The sequence below is a fragment of the Giraffa tippelskirchi genome, chromosome 10, assembly GCF_054371585.1.
Source record: "Giraffa tippelskirchi isolate mGirTip1 chromosome 10, T2T-mGirTip1v1.2.pri, whole genome shotgun sequence".
Classification (NCBI taxonomy): Eukaryota; Metazoa; Chordata; class Mammalia; order Artiodactyla; family Giraffidae; genus Giraffa; species Giraffa tippelskirchi.
In genome coordinates, this window is record NC_137284.1 from 27,665,826 (window position 1) to 27,687,734 (window position 21,909).

At 37.0% G+C, this 21,909-nt stretch overlaps 1 protein-coding gene across 3 annotated transcripts in view; it reads left to right on the forward strand.

The window, feature by feature from the left end:
* The window catches only part of LUZP2 (leucine zipper protein 2), a 487,881-nt gene that overhangs the window by 215,273 nt on the left and 250,699 nt on the right, over nucleotides 1–21,909 (forward strand). For 2 of the 3 annotated variants that reach the window (XM_081536540.1, XM_081536541.1), the window contains exons 2-3: nucleotides 11,247–11,364; nucleotides 16,959–17,029. In XM_081536540.1, the coding sequence (XP_081392666.1) occupies nucleotides 11,247–11,364; nucleotides 16,959–17,029 (189 nt within the window). The remainder of the gene's footprint in view (nucleotides 1–11,246; nucleotides 11,365–16,958; nucleotides 17,030–21,909) is intronic. The other variant, XM_081536542.1, reaches the window with a different exon arrangement.

A 21,909-nucleotide genomic window follows, 5' to 3' on the forward strand; every position in this document is an offset into this window, starting at 1 on the left:
ATTCTGCCACAGATCTCTAGTGGACGTTGGGTTATTCTCTTAGTTTGCATTGGCAGACCTTGAAAGAAAATCACTGCAAATGTCCTTGTGGCCACATTGAATGTTAAGACTGATGCAAAGAATAGGAAAAGAATAGCCTCAGATAACACAGATGCCTCTTAGCAAAATAATCTGTGGCCTTTGAGCCTACATTCAGAGGAATTCTATAACTGGCTTCAATTTTCTGAGGGAAAGCATTGCAAATGTTTCCCAGAATATAATTCCCTGTGGTCGCCAGCTTAATATTCTGGCCAAGCCTAGTTAACGTCACTCTTATTCAGTCTTCTTGCCTGTGAATAAATAAAAGTCTACGTTTTGGAATAGCTCTGACAACTGGGGGAAGGATAATTTAAATACTTATTTTTTTGATATATTTTCTAGTTGGAAATCTATCTGTATTCCTAAATAGACCTTCCTTGGTGATTCACAGAGCAGTAAATTTCCAATAGAAAGCATACAGAACTCCTGAGCATGGCATTTTAGAATTTTGAAAACTTGAATCTTACCAACTTTTTCTGGTTTTACCCAATAGCCCAATAAGTACCCTATATGCAATTTAGACTATATTACTTGATGAGTTACAGTTTATATGCACTCAGCACTTCCCCATTTGCATTGTCATCACTTATATTGTTCCCTCTGCTTAGAAGGTTTTTTCCTTTACTGCATTTAATAATCCTATGTGTCATTCAACCCCTAACAAAATTATATTTTCTTCCTTAAAATTTTCCATGATTGATTAACCTGAAGTTGATCTCTCCTAATGCCTTAGTCCCAAGGACTCCTTTGGTGGCTCAGTGGTAAAGAATTCACCTACCAATGCTGGAGACACAGAATTGATACCTGGTTAGGGAAGATCCCTTGGAGAAGGAAATGGCAACCCATTTCCTTCTCCAACAGTGACTTAAGACTATCACATTTTTCCATATGTTATACTCATTTCCATGTGTGTTCTATTTTACCTAATATCTCAAGCCATTAGATTGGGGATAATGTATTGCTAATGTTTATAATATAATAATGTTTATAATTTTTTCCAAAGTTTTCTGCATGTAGAAGGAACCAAGAAAATATTTACTCGGTCCATTTATTATAATGAAACTATATAATGCAATATTTTGTTATTAAATATATCTAGAGTTGAAGACTACCTATATAATATACTATCTATGTGACCTTGGAGAAATTATTCTCAATCTTTTCTTTCTTGCTTGTATAATGGATATAATATCACCTACATTTCAGAATTATTGTGAGAATTAATGATATGTGTGAAATACCTACCACATGTCTGACATATACTTGTGCATAATAAATATTAGATATTAGTTCTTTAAGAATAAATAACATAAAGAAAATTGGCTGCCATAACATTAATAAATGCTTCTTTATATATAAGCAGAAATGCTGCAGACAGGTTGAATGGAGGTTTGTCTTTTGGCAGTTATTGTTGCTCTTGTTCTTTTTTGGAGGAAAAGCAAACTTTCTTGAGATCTCATAATGCTAATTCAGAACTTTGAATTTTATGAGGTTTAAATCTGGAGGTATTCAAAACACTGACATAGCTTTGTTGTATTTTTTTTGTTTTTTCACTTAAAACAAAAACTGAAAAAAATTCAAGTGATGTTGAAACATTAAAAGACTACTCCAAAAAAAAAAAAAAAAAAAAAAGACTACTCCATATGTGTCAGTGATTTTATTGTATTTGCAGTTGAAATAAACATTCAGAAATGTTTGTTATGGTAGGTCATCAAAGGAACAGAAGGAGTAAGGAAAACTTTCAAATGATGGGAACAAGCCATAAGATATGAGAGCCATTTTGTAGAGTTCTCCACTGGCCCAATCCAGAACAATTTAAACATTAAGTTAAATAATTGTTGTTGTTTAGTTGCTAAGTCATGTCTGACTCTTTGCAACCTCATGGACTACAGCACGCCAAGCTTCCCTGTCCTTCACTATCTCCTGAGCTATGCTCAAACTCATGTCCATTGAGTTGGTGATCGCTTCTCCTCCCGCCCTCAACCTTTCTTTCCCAGCATCAGGGGCTTTTCCAGTGAGACAGCTCTTTCAATCAGGTGGCCAAAATAGTGGAGCTTCACCTTTAGCATCAGTCCTTACAATGAATATTCAGGGTTGATTTCCTTTAGGATTGACTGGTTGGATCTCCTTGCTGTCTAAGGGACTCTCAAGAGTCTTCTCCAACACCACAGTTCAAAAGCATCAATTCTTTGGTGCTCAGCCCACTTTATGGTTTACGTAACTCTCACATACATAATGACTACCGGAAAAACCATAGCTTTGACTATATGGATCTTTGTTGGCCAAGTGATACCTCTGCTTGTTAATAATCTGTCTAGGTTTGTCATAGCTTTTCTTCCAAGGAGCAATCATCTTTTAATTTCGTGCCTGCAGTCACCATCCCCAGTGATTTTGGAGCCCAAGAAAATAAAGAAAGTAAAATCTTCCACTGTTTCCACTTTTTCTGCATCCGTTTCCCATGAAGTGATGAAATAAAAGGGAAAGCAGGCTTGGGAGAATAGGGTGAGCAGGTTGTGTGATCAGACAGTGTTTCTTCACCATCACCTGATTCTCAGAAGGATTTGATAAGCTGGGGAAAGGTGGTTTGTTGTTTCATATTCCAGTGCTTGCTTAAGTTTCCAGTGCTTGCTTAAATTCAAAATGGGACAGCCTTCAAGAGGCCTTTGGGCTAGAGAAAAGCCCGGCGATAATTTGGTCAGGTGAAGTAGCAGGCATTTTGTACAGATTGGTCAGTGTGGGCAAATATTTCAGTTCATTAATCATCTATGAGACAAACATAGGGCTTTGGCAGATCTATGTTTGACTTTGTCAAAGGTTAACAAGGGAGTCATCTGTGAGTCTTATCTAAGTCATATGGTAAGGCTTGTTTTTGGCAGTAAGACATTTCCTAGAACACAGAAGTTTGGGGTCAATTTCTTAACTACTGATGGTTTTCAGGAGCACAGGGCTCAAGTACAATTTAACATTGTCAGTAGAAAATATTATGCTAGGCGATAGTAGTACAAGACAGTATTCATGCAATCAAAAAATTCAATTTTGTGGTGAGACATATATATAAATCATACATCTAAAATTATACTGTTAATATAAGACTCGGAAGAGAAATAGAGAAAGAGAAGAGACTGGCTTGATATATATAGAGGTTTTGTGTTGTATTTGTGTTATATTCATCGTGAAATCAAAAGTGGTAAGTCTAGAGTATGACGTTTTTTGAGAGTCTTGGCTCTTAGGAAGAATTTAATATGTGATTGCTAGGGGGATTTATATTGATTTCAGTTTATTCATACAAATGCAAATGAAGAAAAACACATTTAAATGTTTTAAAGAAATTCTCTTTAGTTGTTACTTAGCAAAATACAGGACATATAAGATGATAAAGATGGGCAAAGAAAACCTGAGCAAAGGAAACTGAAGGACTGTGAAGATAGTTTCGAGCCAGAAGACAAGCGATCTTGACATTGACCTTGATATAACCTAGGGAGGCATTGATATTTTGAACTATAAGTTGATCCAAATAAAACTTTAAGTTTAGAAAGTCTGAGTTGAAAGCAGTGCATTAATTGGTATGGAGAAGCAAATAAGAAATCAGTTAACAAAATGCTGTAAATAATTTAGATAATGAAGAATTAAACTAGGACTGTGAGATTGGGTAGTTGCGAATAAAATGTTCAAATATTCAAAGTTGGTGAAGAAGTGGGATTCAGTTGAGCAACTGATTATCCTTGAGAGGTTAAAAAATAATAATTTGTTAAACAATGGCCCCCAAACTTCCATCTTTAGTGAAATTAGACAAGTTCATTATCAAACAATTTTGGAGCTAATGGAAACTGAAAAAAAAAAAAAAAGACGAAAAACCCCTTTGACTACATTGGAAAACCACCAATGCACAAGGTGGCAAGAACTCAAAGGACACATCCCTGAGAAATGAAGTACAGGAACTTAACTCAGCAATGGGGTTACGTACCAGATCATTTGCAAATATGACCATAATCATTTTTCTCCTTATATACATGCTAATTTGCAATATGACTTTTAAACTTTTCCTATCGAAAGTATATTTCTTTACCTCTTGAATCTGGACTGAAATTGTGACTTGCTTTGTGACCAGTACATTATGGCAGATGTAGCATCTTGCAATTTCAAGATTAAACCTGAAAAAAATATCCTTTACTTCTGTTAATTCTCTTAAAACTCTAACCAACTGAAATATGGGCCAGGCTGGAGGAAGAGTAACATGTGGATGGGCCTGTTGTCTTCACTGACAAAATGATATCGTATCAGTCACAGTGCAGACCATTTAGTTGACCAGGAACTCATCAAAGAAACAAGAGTAACTCAGTCAAGAAGAGAAATGCCCAGTGGCACTCAGACAAAATTGCTAACCCCAGAATCATGAACTAAATCAATGACAATAAAATGAACACATTCCTAAAAATAATATGTTTTATTACTGTTTACACAGGGACAGTTAGGATATCTCAATAGTTGAAAGTATATTAAAGCATTGAATCTGTAGACACCTCCCCACAACGGATACTGCAAACCAGACAATTTTTACATGTCATTGTACTAATTTAGGGAAGAAATATTACTGATCCTAGACAAAAAAAAGTGACTAAAAAAGGCTGTAGTAAATACCGTATTTGTGATAATGAAAGATCTTTCCCTTGCAATCTAGAATAAGAAGAGGATGTCTATAGTATTTCTATTATCTGGAAAAAGAAAATAATATTTATGTCACCAATTCTATTGAACATTTTAGAGCAGGTTCTTGGTTCTGATAGCAAAGTAAGATTAAGAACTTAGTAAAAGACTTAAGAATTGAAAACAAAAGGAGAAACTATCATTTTTTTTTTGCAGACATATGGTTATTTTTGTAGAAAATACAAATATATTCTAAATAATATGTATTTTAAATTGTTATTTTAAAAAATTGTAGGGATAATGAAATATCAGTAACAGATTTCAAAAATATTTTCCATATGGTAACAACTGAAAACCAAACAGTACACAGATAATCTGCAAATCAATAGATAACTGTTATGGGTTGAATTGTGTTCACCCATTATTCATATGTGGAAGTACCTAACCCCTCATATGTAACATCATCTGGAGATGGATATTTACAAAAGATATCAAGTTAAAATGAGGTCATTTGAGTGGGTTCTGAATCAGATTGGCTGATGTCCTTATAAAACGGGAAAATTTGGACATGAAGGCACACACAGAAGACAATGTGAAGAATCATAAGAGGAAGACAGCCATCCTCAAGCCATGGAGAGAGCCCTAGAACAGATCCTCCCCCCACAGTCCTCATAAGAAGTTGACCAACAACCTGATTTTGGATTTCTAGGGTCTAGAATTGTGAGACCAAGATGTCTGTTGTCTGAGCCACCCGTCCTGTGGTACCTTGTTATGGCAGCTCCAGAAAATTCATACAACCACTAACCCAAAATATCCCTGGTGGTTCAGTTGGTAAAGAATCCTCCTGCAATGCAGAAGACCTGGGTTCTAACCCAGGGTTAGGAAGATCCCTTGGAGTAAGGAATGGCTATCCACTTCAGTATTCTGGCCTGCAGAGTCCATGGACTGTATAGTTGCAAAGGTTGCAAAGAGTTGGACACAACTGAGCGACTTTCACTTTCACACTTTCAAAAGGCCTAAACAGCTTATAAAGGAAGAAATACAAGTATTCATTAAAGTACTGTTTAAAGTAATGAAAATGTTGGGTTGGCCAAAAAGTTCATTCTGGTTTTCCATATAATGTTAGGGAAAGACAAGAATGCACTTTTTCGCCAACCCAATATAATCATTCTTTATAAGGCTGGGAGTGAAAAAGTGAAAGTTTAGTCGCTCAGTCGTGTCTGACTCTTTGCAACCCCATGGATTGTAGACTACCAGGCTCCTCTGTCCACAGGATTTTCCAGGCAAGAGTACTGGAGTGGGTTGTCATTTCCTTCTCCAGAGGATCTTCCCGACCCAGGGATCGAACCTGGGTCTCCCACATTGTAGGCAGACACTTTACCATCTGAGCCACCAGGGAGGAAGTGATTGAAAATCTTATCAGAAAGATGATATCAATGTTTACTCATAATATCAACAAATATATAAAGGAAGGGAGGGCAAGTTCCATTTCAGGTGAACATGTTGAGAAGACTATCAGAATACACTGATAAGAGAAGTGCAGACTAGCCTAGTTTTGTCGTTGTTGTTTAGTCACTAAGTCATGTCCAACTCTTTGTGACCCCCCTGCACTGGAGCCCAGCCAGGCTACTCTATCCATGGGATTTCCCAGGCAAGAATATTGGAGTGGGTTGCCATTTCCTACTCCAGGGGATCTTCCTCACCCAGGGATCATTGGCAGGTAGATTCTTAACACCTGAGCTGCCTGGAAGCCAAATCCTAGTTTACAGGAAGGCAATTTACTAGCACCCATCAAAGTTAACATGTCAACTTTGCAGTGAAATATTTCAACTTCTGGGAAGATATATTTTAGGAAAATATTTTTACCCATGTATATGGACTTCTTTACTTTTCAAGAGAGAAAGAAAAGTTGAAAACACTTTAAATGTCCAGTGGTAAAATATATTACCATGTGGGAATAACAGATTTTAATATGTGTAGACATGGAAAGAACTCCAAGACAAGTCAGTTGCAAAACATGACTGCATGAACATTGTATTTTTTGCATTTTGTCTTGGGAAAAACTATGTATTGGAAGATAAACATGCACTCATTTGTAAATGTTAGAAAATCTGATAAGATTGTAACAAATGCTTCTGTCAAGGTAGTTTACTTCTACAGAGTAACTGGTTTTGTCTTTTATAATGTCTTTGAAAGATTGAATCTAGAGTTGTATTATTAACATTTCTGGCTTTATTTTTCTGATAAATGGTATCCTCATGGTTTTTACTGTATTTGCTGGAAAATAAAGGAATTAAAATTGGTTCTCTTTTTCTCATGAAGTTATTTGAAGGCCAAATATGAGAATGGAATTAAACCATAGTTCAAAAAGACACATGTACCCCAGTGTTCATCGCAGCACTATTTACAATAGCCAGAACATGGAAGCAATCTAAATGCCCATTGGCAGATGAAAGGATAAAGAAAATGTGGTACATATATACAGTGGAATATTACTCAGCCATAAAAAGGACTGAAATTGGGTCATTTGAGTGATATGGATTGACTTAGATTCCATCAAACAGAGTGAAGTAGTTCAGAAAGAGAAAAACGAATATCATATATTAATGTATATATGTGGAATCTAAGAAAATGGTGCAAATGGAACTATTTGGAGAGCAGGAATGGAATCCCCATGGACAGAGGAGCCTGGCGGTGGGGTGCAGTCCATAGGGTCTCAAAGAGTCAGACATGACTGAAGCACGCATACAGTAGAGACTCAGACACAGGGAGGGAAGAACAGGGTGGTATGAGTTGGGAGATTAGGACTGACATATGTACATTATCCTGTGTCAAATAGATGGGCTTCCCCAGTGACTCAGCTTTAAAGAATTGCCTACCATGCAGGAGATGCAAGAGACTCAGGTTTGATCCCTGAGTTGGGAAGATCCCCTGGAGAAGGGCATGGTAACCCAATCCGGTGTTCTTGCCTGGAGAATCTCCACATACCAAGGAACCTGGCGGCCTACAGTCCATAGTGTCACATAGAGTCGAACATGACTGAAGCAACTTAGCACACATGTGTAAAATAGATAGATAGTGGAAAGCTGCTGTATTGAGCTTCATGCTCTGTGATGACCTAGAGGTCTAGGATGAGGGAGCGGGTGGGAGGGAGGTCCAATAGGGAGAAGATATATGTGTACACATAGCTGATTACAGTCCATTGTAAAGCAATTATACTCCAACAAAAAGATGATTAAAAGTAATAATAAAGGAATGCTATTTATAATTTTATTTCATGGCGAATAAATCCAAATACTGAAAACTTATATATGCAACAGTGATGGCAGAAATAGCACACAATGAGTTCTGTGATGAGCACAGTGAACTTTTAATTATAACAAAATTCTAGCCAGTCAGCATGTTCTTACAGTGTAATGGCAAAGACATTAGATACTGGAGACTGATACACTTCCTTAATATGTTATTGGAAGTTATTATTCCTATGACTCAGTTTCTTCAACTGTAAAATGGAAAGTACTAGACCTTATTAATACTAGTGCTTTTCTCATAGACTACTGAAGATTAGATAAGTGAACATACAGAAGACCATCTTGCATGTAATACATTGTCAATATTTGTAATGTAACACTGCGATTGATTATGGTCACTTAAAATAATTTTGGAGATGTGTCTATTGTCACAAATATTCAGGAAGATAAATCAGGTCATGCAGTAAAGTTGTATAATTAGAAGTAGATGACTGTGTGCCTTGCTATTCATTATTTGACTTTGCTAATGAGATTGAAAGGAAACCTAGGATATTAATAGCTGTCTTATTACTGGCTGATTCATCAGTGAAAATCTCAAAGCCAGGGAGAAATATTGAGGTTCTTATAGTGGAGCATTCCAATTCCCATGGCTGATTCATGTCAATGTATGGCAAAAACCACTACAATATTGTAAAGTAATTAGCCCCCAGCTAAAATAAATAAATTTATTTAAAAATAAAAAGAAGAAAGTGAAGAGTGCTAGAAACTTGTGTTTAAAAAAATGAGAAAAGGCAAAGAATTGTAATAAAAAACTATTGTAGATGGCGTTCATTTGTTAGTCATGACTAAGCTCACTGGTAGACCCGTTGTCTTTATAGTTCTTCAGAAAGACAGTAAATTCATAAATTCCTCGGTCATAAAAATTTTATATTTTTAAAAATGAATTACCTCCTGTGGGTTCAAAGTTTTATGTAAGTTGCTCCATGTAACACATAACAATCTCATGAGGTCATGTAGCACTGCCTTTTACAGACAAAGAAACTAAAGAGAGAATTTGAGCCATTTTCCTACAAGTTGAATACAGAATGTGTCAACCCAATTTTCAATAAAAAAACTGTTTATACAGTGGACTCGCTTTCAGTGAAGGGCTGCATTTAACTGTTGCCTAAACCAGAGGCTTGGCAACATTAACGACTAGCTCCTTCCCACTCTTTACTTGTAACATACACACAGAATACAAAAATTTTAGTTATATATCATAGATTCAATTTTGTATGTTTTGCTGAAATCAATCCAAGCTTCTCTGTCTCTAGTGCTTTGAATCTAAATTAGGCGAACACAGTCTTTTCCCTAGATTGTTGCAATGGTAACTTCCTCCACTGCCTACTTTGCTCCAGATTTTTCCTTCCTCCAGTGCATTTCCCAGTTTATAGCCAGAGAAGTCTTTCCAAAACATAAAACTGACCATGTCAGTCCCTGCTTAAAACTCTGCAGTTGCTTCTCCTTGTTTTCAAAACAATGCTCATCCTCCTAATCACGTTAAGAGACTTGTATTCTTTTGCTCATACTCTCCACATCCTCATTTCAGAAGCAGATCTCTTACCCACTATTTCCTCCTCCAAACCTTCTGATATTTATACATATATTTTCATTTTTATTAGTATTTACACATGCATTTCCTTTTCATATAGTTAAAGTCTACTTATCTTTCAAAGCGCATTTTAAGTTATTTTTTAATTGAAGGATAATTGCTTTACAGAATGTTGTTGTTTTCTGTCAAACAGCAGCTAGAATCAGCATAGGTGCACCCATGTCCCCTCCCTCCCATCTCCCTCCCCATCCCACCCCTTTAGATTGTTACAGAGCCCCTGTGTGAGTTCCCTGAGTCTTACAGCAAATTCCCATTGGCTATCTATTTTACTTATGGTATTGTAAATTTGTTACTGTCTCCATACATCTCAGCCTCTCCCGTCTCTCCTCCAACTGTGTCCATAGGTCTGTTCTCTATGTCTTTTTCTCCATAGCTACCATGCAAATAAATTCATCAGTATCATCTTTCTAGATTTCATATATGTGTGTTAGTATACAATATTTATATTTATCTTTCTGACTTACTTCACTCTGTATAATAGGTTCTAGGTTCATCCACCTCATTAGAACAGACTCAAATGCATTCCTTTTTGTAGCTGAATAATATTCCATTGTATAGAGGTATCACATTTCTTTATCCATTCATCTGTTGATGGACATCTAGGTCAAAGTGTGTATATCTTGTATTACTTTTACTGGAAAGTTTTCCCTGGTTTCATGACTCTAATCTCTAACCGCCTGTGTGTGCCGGTTAATGATTTTTAACCTTTCCCTATCAGATGTAGTTCCTAGGCTGCACTGACAACTATTTCCTTGTCTACATTTTTTCCTCACACGCACTCACTTGCTATGACATATGCAGATACACACACAAATACACACCCTACTTGTTCATTCATTCCTTGTGTAAGATCTTAGCATAGTAAATTTTTCTGAGCTCAGTCTTTTGTATTGGCAAAATTAGAACTAAGTACCTACCTTGTTATCTTGCAAAGACCATATGAGAAAAATAGGAAAAAATTACATATGTATGTATGTATGATAGATAAGTCTCTCTTTCATGAAAAGAGTTAACAAGTCTGTTCAAACTTCACTGTAATTACTATAGTGACTGACTGATTTTTAGAGGCATTTTGCTTTGTCCAATACCTCTTTAGCAGTAGTAGAGATTTGAAAAGGGGTGCCTTTTCAGTGGACTTCATTTCCTACAAACCAAGGGTGAAGAAAACCCCCTCCTGGGGACCATTCTGTCCTGGTTCCACCCAAGTTTGCCCCCTAGTGTTAGAATGTATCTAAATCTCTGAGCTACATTGATTCCAATCAAGTGTCTTGCTGTAAAGCTTGAGGGACCTGAGAAAAAAGTGTGGTGATGTCATGGAAAATATCTGTATTTACAAGTGGCATCTGATAAACTATGTTACAGATGCAAAAGATGTGCAGTGTTATTCTGGAAACTAGCCTGTATAGTCATTAATGCAAAATAAAATCTTGTTTTTAAACTGTTTTGTTTTGTTTTTTAATTTTCCCCTTTTAGATGAACTAATAAAAACAAAGCATCCTAATAATTAAGGCTTCAATTCATCTAGACTTTGCTTAAAATGCAAGGGTTTGCGATCATGGCCAAAGTGGCTAGAGCCAAGTGAAGAATTTGGGAGGCCCTCATGCCTTTTCTTTCTGTGTTAGACAGGACTATGAAGAGCTAGAAAAGCAGCTGAAACAAGTCTTTAAGGAGCGAAGCACCATCCTCCGTCAGCTGACAAAGACATCAAGAGAACTTGATGGAATTAAAACCAACCTTCAGGTGAGATGAAAACTAATTTTCTCAGCAGCCAGTTATAGGGAACCCCCTAGTTTGTCTCAGTGGATTGATACATGAAGACTTCCATAATTTTTTTTTACCAGTTTTGAATATATTCTTGGGCTTGAACATAGGAGTTATTATTTATTATTATATGAGCTTTGAAAAGAAATATCATTTGAAATGCAGTCTAAGAATCTGGGGTTTGCAAATTCAGGAATGAGAAATTTTTGTGCTTGGCAAAGCCATCAATTTCTCACAGCTTCTAAGATCATCTTGACCCCTGTGTTTTTTATATTACAAAATGATGAAAAGCAATTATTGCCAAGAGTTAAATGAATATATAAATGATCTCTAGAAGAGAACTTTAAATTCCACAAAAGATAGTTCTGAAAATTCTTGGATAAACCTCATTACTACAGTGGGTAAATCCTCACAAAGGGAAGTGTCATCTGTGAAAAAGTATTAACATTCAGTGAAATCCCAATCGAAACCAAACACAATGCCTATACTTGAAAAGAAAAGTTTCTGAAATATCTGAGAATATATTTTAATATTTTCCTTTAACATTGTAGTTATTGAATATACAGTGTACCCCAAAAGCTTTGCATGTGTTATAGAATTTAATTCTCATAATATACCAATGAGAATAGGCATCATAAATGTGATTTTTCTTGTTATACATGAGGAATCATGCTTGAATGCCACAAAGGAAGCCAGAATTTAAATACAAGCAGTCTGACTCAGAGCTGGTCTGTTAGTTATTGCCCAGAGGCACGTTTCTGAACCTTGCGGAATCACCATTGTTCTTAGCTTTCTAGCCCTCTGACAGTGATGATAACGTCAGTAACAACTGCAGTTGCAGTTTATTGAATGTGGTCTCTTGTGTTAGGTACTCTTTCTTCATTTTTTAAAATTAATTTTCACATGATAATTATGCTATGATTGTTATTAGTCTCATTTTATAGGTAAGAAAACAGTTAGAAAAGGGCTGGGAAACTAAGAGCACGAGGACAGTTGGGGGACAGATCTGCTATTTTGAAGCCAACACCCAAGCTCACGTTTCAGAAGCTGTGTTACGTCTTGAGAACATGAAAATAGAAAAATCACCTAGACTCCACTAGGACACAGTGACAGGTAGCATGGTGGTAACAGTGCAGGAAGGACAGCTCATTGGTGGAAGTATGCATGGAGCATTAGGGATGTACTTAAGAGGATAGAAATGACTGTGTATTGATTGCCATAGGAAGCTGATGCCAGAACTGTACCTTGTCATTAAGTGGAAATTCAAAAGTTTTACGAGACAACAAAGAATATTTGACAGTTGCACCTTCTTAGAGGAATAAGAATTCTCTGGCACTGAGAATTTTCTAAGCATTTAGTGAAAGAAATGCCACAAGCGGTCAATCTTTACAATATTTCCAGGGCTCTGAGTCTCTGTGGACCTGTAGCCTGTTAAGACATCTAATTACAGTCTAGGAAATTATTTGAAAGAAATGTATAATTTTGTGTGGAGTTACCTTTTTAAAAGAGTAACAAATCAATCCCTAAATGTAGTTGACATTTTTAATTTTTTTTTATTTTGTGCCAGTCATTGTACAAGGTGAATTTTTAAATTTTTTCTTATTAAATCTCCTTAACAACATCTTCACACAATTATGATAACATTTTTCTCATTGTGAAATGAGGAAGCAAGATTCAAATAGGTCAAAGAAATGTCCCAAAGGCATACATCTAATAATTGAGTAAATATTGCTCATTGTACATATTTTTTTTTTCCAATAGGGCTTCATAAAGATATGATCTCTGTAAGTCTTGTTCATCTCTGAACAAGTATTACTATGCCATTTGGCACAGTAATACTGATCAGTCAATAAACACCGTATTGATTAATTATTAGGTATATCAATCTTTAGTATCCTCAAAGTCATCAAAATTATTTTCCAAGATGTGCATCTCACTTCTCTGCCATTTCTGGGGAAATAATAATTTATTAAGTGCTGTCCTGCTCTTTAGTTTCCTACACTTTGCAGAGCCCCATCTGTCTACCTACTCTTCGCACCTTTATATTTATCTCATGTGTTGTACTTTTTCAATTTCTTTTTTTTTTTCAATAATCTGTTGATGTACGTTCACTTTATTTTTTTTTTTGCAATCTTTTATTTTTATTTTTTTAATAAATTTATTTATTTTAGTTGGGGGCTAATTACTTTACAATATTGTAATAGTTTTTGCCATACATTGACATGAATCAGCCATGAGTTTACATGTGTTCCCCTTCCTGGACCCCCCACCCACCTCCCTCCCCATCCCAATTTCTTGAAGAAAAGATGGTGACTTTTTAATTTTGGTTTCCGTTACAATGCCGGAGTATAGCAGATAGCCAAATGAATAAGCATATTTTTGCAAAGTTATGTTACACATCTGTTATCCCCTTTGAGTTTTCCAATAATGTCTGCTGTTGTTGTTCAGTCGTTAAGTCGTGTCTGAGTCTGCAAACACATGGACTGCAGCTTGCCAGGCCCCCCTGTCCTCCACTGTCCTCTGTGGCTTTTCTAAATTTTGTATGTAATAGTTGTTCAGCCATGTCCAACTCTCTGCGATTCCATGGACTGTAGCCCGCCAGACTCCTCTATCTATGGAACTCTCCAGGCAAGAATGCTTGAGTGTGTTACCATTCCTTCTCCAGGAGACCTTCCCGACTCAGGGATCAAACCTGGGTCTCCCTTAACTGCAGGCAGATTCTTTACCATTTGAGTTACCCGGGAAGCCCTAAATTTGAAATCCCGCAGTTTATCTAAATGTTAGTTCAGTTCAGTTCAGTCGCCCAGTTGTGTCCGACTTTTTGCGACCCCATGGACTGCAGCACGCCAGGCCTCCCTGTCCATTAGCAACTCTTGGAGATTACTCAAACTCTTGTCCATTGAGTCGGTGGTGCCATCCAACCGTCTCATCCTCTGTCGTCCCCTTCTCCTCCCGCCTTCAATCTCTCCCAGCATCAGAGTCTTTTCCAATGAGTTGATTCTTCACATCAGGTGGCCAAAGTATTGGAGTTTCAGCATCAACATCAGTCCTTCCAGGGAATATTCAGGACTGATTTCCTTAAAGATTGACTGGTTTGATATCCTTGCAGTCCAAGGGACTCTCAAGAGTCTTCACCAACACCATAGTTCAAAAGCATCAATTCTTTGGCACTCAGCTTTCTTTATAGTCCAACGCTCACATCCATACATGACTACTAGAAAAAGCATAGCCTTGACTAGATGGACCTTTGTTGACAAAGTAATATCTCTGCTTTTTAACATACTGTCTAGATTGATCATAACTTTTCTTCCAAGGAGCAGGTGTCTTTTAATTTCATGGCTGCAGTCACCATCTGCAGTGATTTTGGAGCCCCCAAAAATGAAGTCTGTTACCGTTTCCACTGTTTCCCCATCTATTTGCCATGAAGTGGTTGGACCAGATGCTGTGATCTTAAGTTTTCTGAATGTTGAGTTTTAAGCCAACTTTTTCACTCTCCTCTTTCACTTTCATCAAGAGGCTCTTTAGTTCTTCTTCACTTTCTGCCATAAGGGTGCTGCCATCTACATATCTGAGGTTATTGATATTTCTCACAGCAATCTTGATTCCAGCTTGTGCTTCATCCAGTCCAGCATTTCTCATGATGTACTCTGCATGTAAGTTAAATAAACAGGGTGACAATATACAGCCTTGACTTACTCCTTTCCCGATTTGGAACCAGTCTGTTGTTCCATGTCCAGTTCTAACTGTTGCTTCCTGACCTGCATACAGACTTCTCAGGAGGCAGGTCAGGTGGTCTGGTAGTCCCATCTCTTGAAGAATTTCCCAGTTTGTTGTGATCCACAGTCAGAGGCTTTGGGGTAGTCAGTAAAGCAGAAGTAGGTGTTTTTCTGGGACTAATCCCACAATTTATCACACAAGGACGTTGAAAGGCAGATTTTGTGACCTGCCCCAGGTCATATGGCCATGATGCACTTTGAAATGTAAATTAGATGATTGGTGATTTCCCCTCAACCCTCCCCTGTCCTGTTTTTTTATCAAGCTATTTTTCCAAGGGCTTCCCAGGTGATGCTAGTGGTAAAGAAACCACCTGCCAGTGCAGGAGATGTAAGAGACGCAGGATCAATTTCCAATTTGATCCCTGAATTGGAAAGATCTCCTGGAGAAGGAAATGGCAACTCACTCTAGCATTCTTGCCTGGAGAATTCCATGGACAGAGGAGCCTGGTAGGCTGCAGTCTATGGGGTCACAAAGAGTTGGACATTACTGAAGCAACTTAGCAGGCATACATGTACTCTTTGCAAATAAACACAGCATCTTTTATTGGCTGTTTCCTAATAATGACCTCAATCATTTTAGGAAAGATTCTTCTTTTGTGAAGTTCTCTCTACCACATGCCTATCAGAACGCTTAATTTACTATATGAAAATTGTTTCTCACATTAGGATGAAAAATTGGTGAAGGCAGACACCATGCATTTGATGTTAAATAAATATTAAGTAAACAAAGTATTTTCCATTCTTGTAATTGTTAACGTTTTACTTGTCATAGATGTTCTTCCTACAAACAACATTATTGTCTCTATTTTAACTTTTAATATCAAGATGTTACATGTTAAGTAGTTTATTGGGTATAAATAAGAAAGTTCTTAGGGAAGACTTAACAAGACAGCTTACCTAATGAGAAAAGCTCAGTGGAGGTCTCTGTTTTGATTCACAATCTGTCAACGCTAAATTTGCCAGAGTAAATAAACACTAATGAGTGAGGTGGTATTTTTTTCCTTAATACACTATCTATCTAGTACCATTACAATTTGAACTGGTCCTAGTTTTTTTTTTTTTTTATATGTATTCTAATGCATTACTTATAAATAATAGATAGACACGGCCAAATAGGTACATGCCATTTGACTGCTTTGATTTTGAATGTATTATTATTTAGCTTATTTAGAGAGGTCTTTTATGTCTCTTTTTGTTTGTAGAAACTATGCCAAAACAAGTTTAACATGCCTGCAGAGAACATAGTAAAACTTCAAATGAAGAACAGATAACATATTTTCTATTCCATTATGGAGCTACCCTGGTGGCTCAGATGGTAAAGAATCCACCTGCAATGCAGGAGACTGGGATTCAATCCCTGAGTCAGGAAGATCCCCTGCAGAAGGGAGTGGCAACCCACTCCAGTATTCTTGCCTAAAGAATCCCATGAACAAAGAGTGTGATGGGCTACAGTCCATGGTATTGCAAAGAGTCAGACACAACTGAGGGACTAAGCAAAAATACAGACATATTCATTTAAAAAGAGACCTAGATATTTGGAGAGTACTTTCTCTTTCATTGAACCTCTAAAGACTGAAACTCAGTTCATTCCCTTTCACTCACTGTGTAGCACTTTCACTAGTTAGTGTCATAAACTGTGCATCCTGAGAGCCGAGAGGACCATCATAGCCAGCCTCATTTGCACATTCTTATTTCAGAGCAGAAGTGCAGCCACACATTGTGTCATAAACACAAACAGTAAAATCAGCTTCAATCTGTCACCTGAATAAGACTGCCTTTTCCCAATTTTCTTATCAGAATTTGAAAAACGATGAGATATCTGCTAAAACTGATGTTCAGAAGCTTCTGGAAATAGGTCAGAAACAAAGGTAAGGCTGTATTCTCCTTTTATTTTCTCAGTTCTTTTTTTCCATTACCAAAATTCATTCAGTGACTTTACATGAATAAGTTTATTTTAAATGCATTCATTTCTTTATAACCTTATTTACATTTTAATATATGAGAATCTTGCTCAAATGGAGATCCTTACACTATATATATATATATATATATATATATATGTACATGTATATAGGGTGGCACTTGAGATTCTGCATTTCTAGTGCATTCCCTGGTGATGGGTGATGCCAATAGTGACCATGCCTATCTGCAGATCTCAATTCAGCTGTTAAGGATCTGGAGTACGTTCCTCTATTATCTTAGAAGATGGAGCCATAAGTCTACCCATTAATATACAGATCCAACAGTTTTGACCTAGTGGGCCATTTTTAATAGTATCACAACTTGATCCTGGTAATAATTGGGTTGGTAAGGAATGGGGTAATTTTATTAATAGCATAGTAGAATTAGAACATTTTTACTGCTGTTACCTTGTTTATTTTTGAAGGAAGTGAAATATGAGCTAGATTTATACCTAGTATTAAAAAACAATATGACTTGAAATTGCTTGTCTAACAGACACACAAAAAAGCCAAGGTATTGTAAGGTAAAAAAGAGCTAGCCTTTGTTATCTGTTATACATTTATTAGAGGCTCTGCTGGTTTTACATATATACATACATTTTTTGTTTCAATACCACAATTATAGAGTAGTTATTATTGTCCCCATTCAATAAGTGGGAAATTGTTGCTCAAAATGCTTAAGCAACTTGCTGAGAGTAGTATTGAATTGGAATTTGCTCTACCGCGTCTTACCTATAGTCATACCCTTTCAAGTTAGTTTACCTATCCAAAGCAGAAAGCTGTTTAAGAAGTTGACCGACACTACACTATGTACCCTCTTCTTACCATCTTGTATCTTCTCCGCTGTCTTTGCCTCTTGACCCAGAAACCTCATGTCATTGAGGCAATGACATGGTAAAAATATCAAATCGAGCATCTCATCTTGACTCTTTTCATTATTTAAATGAAATCTTTATTTCTTGAACATGAAATTCTCTCCAGAGTCCAATATTAAAAAGATCTCATGTAAAATATAGGTCTGAGCATATCTTCAAAAGTACATAATTTTAAACTATTTTACTGGTTTGGAATAATCCACCTTTTAAAACACATAAGCATTTGTGGTTCAATGAGTTAGTGGAGAATTATAAACCATATTTTCAATGGGAGTAGCTCATCAAAGCAGACCAAGTATCATTGAAAGTTATTGGTTTTTGCAGACTCTCCCACGTTTGGAAAAGATAATAAACAAAAACATAAAAATAGAAATGATTTCTGCATAATCCATGTGCAACACCAGTGAGAGGATTGCATTGACGGAAGAGGACAGAGTCAGGAAGATCAGAAAATGAGGCTGTCATGCATAGACTGGGGCCATTCTTGAAAGCTGGCTGAAAGTTGACTTCCACAGAAGGCTCATTTCGGTAGCTCTGAAAAAGGAGGATACAATTCAAAGTGTATTTTAGGGGAATTATTCTGACAACATCATTCAAGGCAGAAAGAAAGAGACATAGACCAGGTTGAGGAAAGGTAGCCTAGCGAAGAGGACAGAAAGATCTCATCAGTGAGCACCATGGAGTGAAAGCAACAGCATCAGTGTTTCTTTATTGCACGAGAGACATAGATGAGGAGACAGGCTTATACATGATATGGAAAAGGAAAAACGTATTCCTTTAGTTTGCTGATATTTTCTTAAGTTATCTAAGGCTGTTTCTACATGACACTCAAAATATCAAGGTAAACAAGGAAAAATATGACTAGAATTGTTAAGAATTTCCGGTCAGCATCTGTATATTTGGCATGGTATATGAATGGCAGATGATGGACCAAGTCTTTAAATGAATGGATTATATGGAGCAAATATTCTGGAATTATGCTTTTCAAGTTTCATCCAAAATTATAAAATTTTCTTAAAATGCATAACTTATGTAATGGACAAAGTCAGAAAGGAAAATTCAATAAATCACCTACCAACAGGTGATTTCTCAAAAGTATAATACATTTGATATGTGGTTTTTTTTTTCTCTTTAGTTAGAGATATATAAAAATTATGATTATCTGAATGTGAAGGAGGCTATGTATCTCATTTCCAAAATAAGAGAGATTGATAAATAGTAAAAGAGAAAAACCTTCTCAGACTATAAAAAGTATTAACTGATTGTAAATTTAGAAATATTATCAGAGCTGGAAAGATTATAATGTATTGCAGATGCCATCTAGGTATATACCCGGTTCCCAGTAATTCTTTGTCTTCTGGGATTACCACCTGGCCCTTCCCTAGAGAAGTGGTCTCTAGACTACTTTTTATCTGACTCTGATATCAATGGATACAGTTAATTACCTCAAGGTGGCCACCAAAACAAAACTGAGTCAATTAGAATTTCCCTCTTGGAATTGTGTGCCAAGAAGCAACTAATAAAGTCTCTCTGTTTAGCAGTACTAGATTATAAGTAAGTAAACTCAGAGGATATGAGGTGGCCATAAATAACCAGGTAGAGAGAGCAGGTTGTCTTTCCGCCACGAGGTAGAGAAAAAGGAGTGTGTGTGGGTGTGTACACATGCGCACATGCACACAGAATTTTATATGAGAGAGAGAAAGTTGCAATGACTCTTGATTTTTACATTTACAGGAATATTTAGACAGCCTAGGCAATATTCATGAAAGAATCCTCAAGTTGATGGAGAGACTTTTAAGCCGTACCATGTGAGGAGTGAGAGTATGCAGCCACACAGTAGGGACCCTGGGGGATGGAAGAGTACTCTGAAGTTTGGAGAAGGAAATGGCAACCCACTCCAGCATTCTTGCCTAGAGAATCCCATGGGCAGAGGAGCCTGGTGGGCTACCATCCATAGGGTCGCACAGAGTCAGACACACCTGAAGCTACTTAGCAGGCATGCATGTCTTGAAAATAAGAAGGAATGATATATTTTACGCTCTACAATGGTTGCTGGATAGAGATTCTAAGAAAGCAGTTTTGGACTCTGTGTACTAATGGATTTTACTATATTGAGTTCTCTGAAAAGGAAAATAATGCCTGGGATAGCAGCAAGATTTCTTTCTGTGATGTTACAGCAGTACAGGCTGATAACCATTCAAAAAAAAAAAAACCTTCCTGTAGGGTGAAGAATTTTTATGTTTATAATTGGAAATGGAAGATGTGTGAAAGAGCTGCCTTTTAAAATTCCTTGTAACCATGAAATTCTGTGCTAAAATATACTCAGCATTGGAGAGGCCTGTCACAGTTCCTTAGAATTCAAGCTTCAATGCAGTGCCAAACAGGGACCTGCTGCTGCTGCTAAGTCATTTCAGTCATGTCCGACTCTGTGGGACCCCATATATGGCAGCCCACCAGGCTCAGCCGTCCCTGGGATTCTCCAGGCAAGAAGACTGGAGTGGGTTGCCATTTCCTTCTCCAGTGCATGAAAGGGAAAAGTGAAAGTGAAGTTACTCAGTCGTATCCGACTCTTAGCAACCCCATGGACTGCAGCCTACCAGGCTCCTCCATCCATGGGATTTTCTAGGCAAGAGTACTGGAGTGGGGTGCCGTTGCCTTCTCTGAAACAGGGACCTAGAGGAGCTCTATCCTGTGCAAATCGCACTTGGTGGACCGGGATGGTCCTTGAGCAAGTCAGCAAGAATTTCTCACTGGAGTAAAACTCACCAAGTTTTGGGGGTTTGGGGCCACCTAAAGCATGAGAGCAGTGGTGCAGAAATAAGCTTGAAAAATCTAGGAGGAGATGGAGATATTCAAAAGTTTCAAAAGGACTGCTTTGCCATTCTGGTGGATAGCTTTCCTTGCCATGAAAATGTGCAGAATTCTCTGTTTCTCCAGTTTTTGTTAACAGCTTTTGCAGTTTACTTTTTTTTTTTCTTACTCCCTATTGCCTATAGATGTCAGTATGTGGGTATTTTTGTATATATGTATATATATTGGATTTTATAAAATTTATATTTTATAATTTAAAATGTATCACTTTAAAAATAAAAATGAGAATTTCAAAATCCAGAAGTAATGAATAATTATTATAAGATTTTAATATAGAAGTTTTTAGTTGGAAATATAGTAGTCCTAGAGCCTGCAATGCAGGAAATCATGGTTCAACTTCTGGGTCAGGAAGATCCCCTGGAAAAGGGATAGGCTACCCACTCCAAGATTCTTGGGCTTCCTTGGTGGCTCAGATGGTAAAGAATCCTCCTACAAAGGCAGAGACCTGGGTTTGATCCCTGGGTTGAGAAGATTCCTTGGAGGGTATATGACAGCCCACTCCAGGATTCTTACCTGGAGAATCCCCATGGACAGAGGAGTCTTGCCGGCTATAGTTCATGGGGTCACAAAGAGTCAGGCACGAATGAGCAACTAAGGACACAGTCCTGTTGTATTTTTATTCAATACTTGTTGAATCTTTGAGTGTTAGGAATAGAATGTAAATCGTTCCATCCTTCTTTTTCTCTCTGTCTCTCTCCCTCAATAGAGTTATTATAACGACTGTCTAGAATTTGAGCACGTATGGTCCAGAACACAGTTCCACTATCTCTTTATGCATCAGTTTTCCATTTGCAATAAGATACTACAATTTGATGTGAAGTTTATTGAATGCCTGGTGTCCTATAAGCCTACAATATAGGTAGACATTAATATTATATTATGTCACAAGTGTTCTTTGTGAAAAATATTAGAAGCAGTAATGGAAATCCAGATTTTAAGTGTGGCACTTTTGGGGCTTGCCAGTTTGCGCTAACGGTAAAGAACTCGCCTGCTAATGCAGGAAACTTAAGAAATGAGGGTTCAATCCTTGGGTGGGGAAGA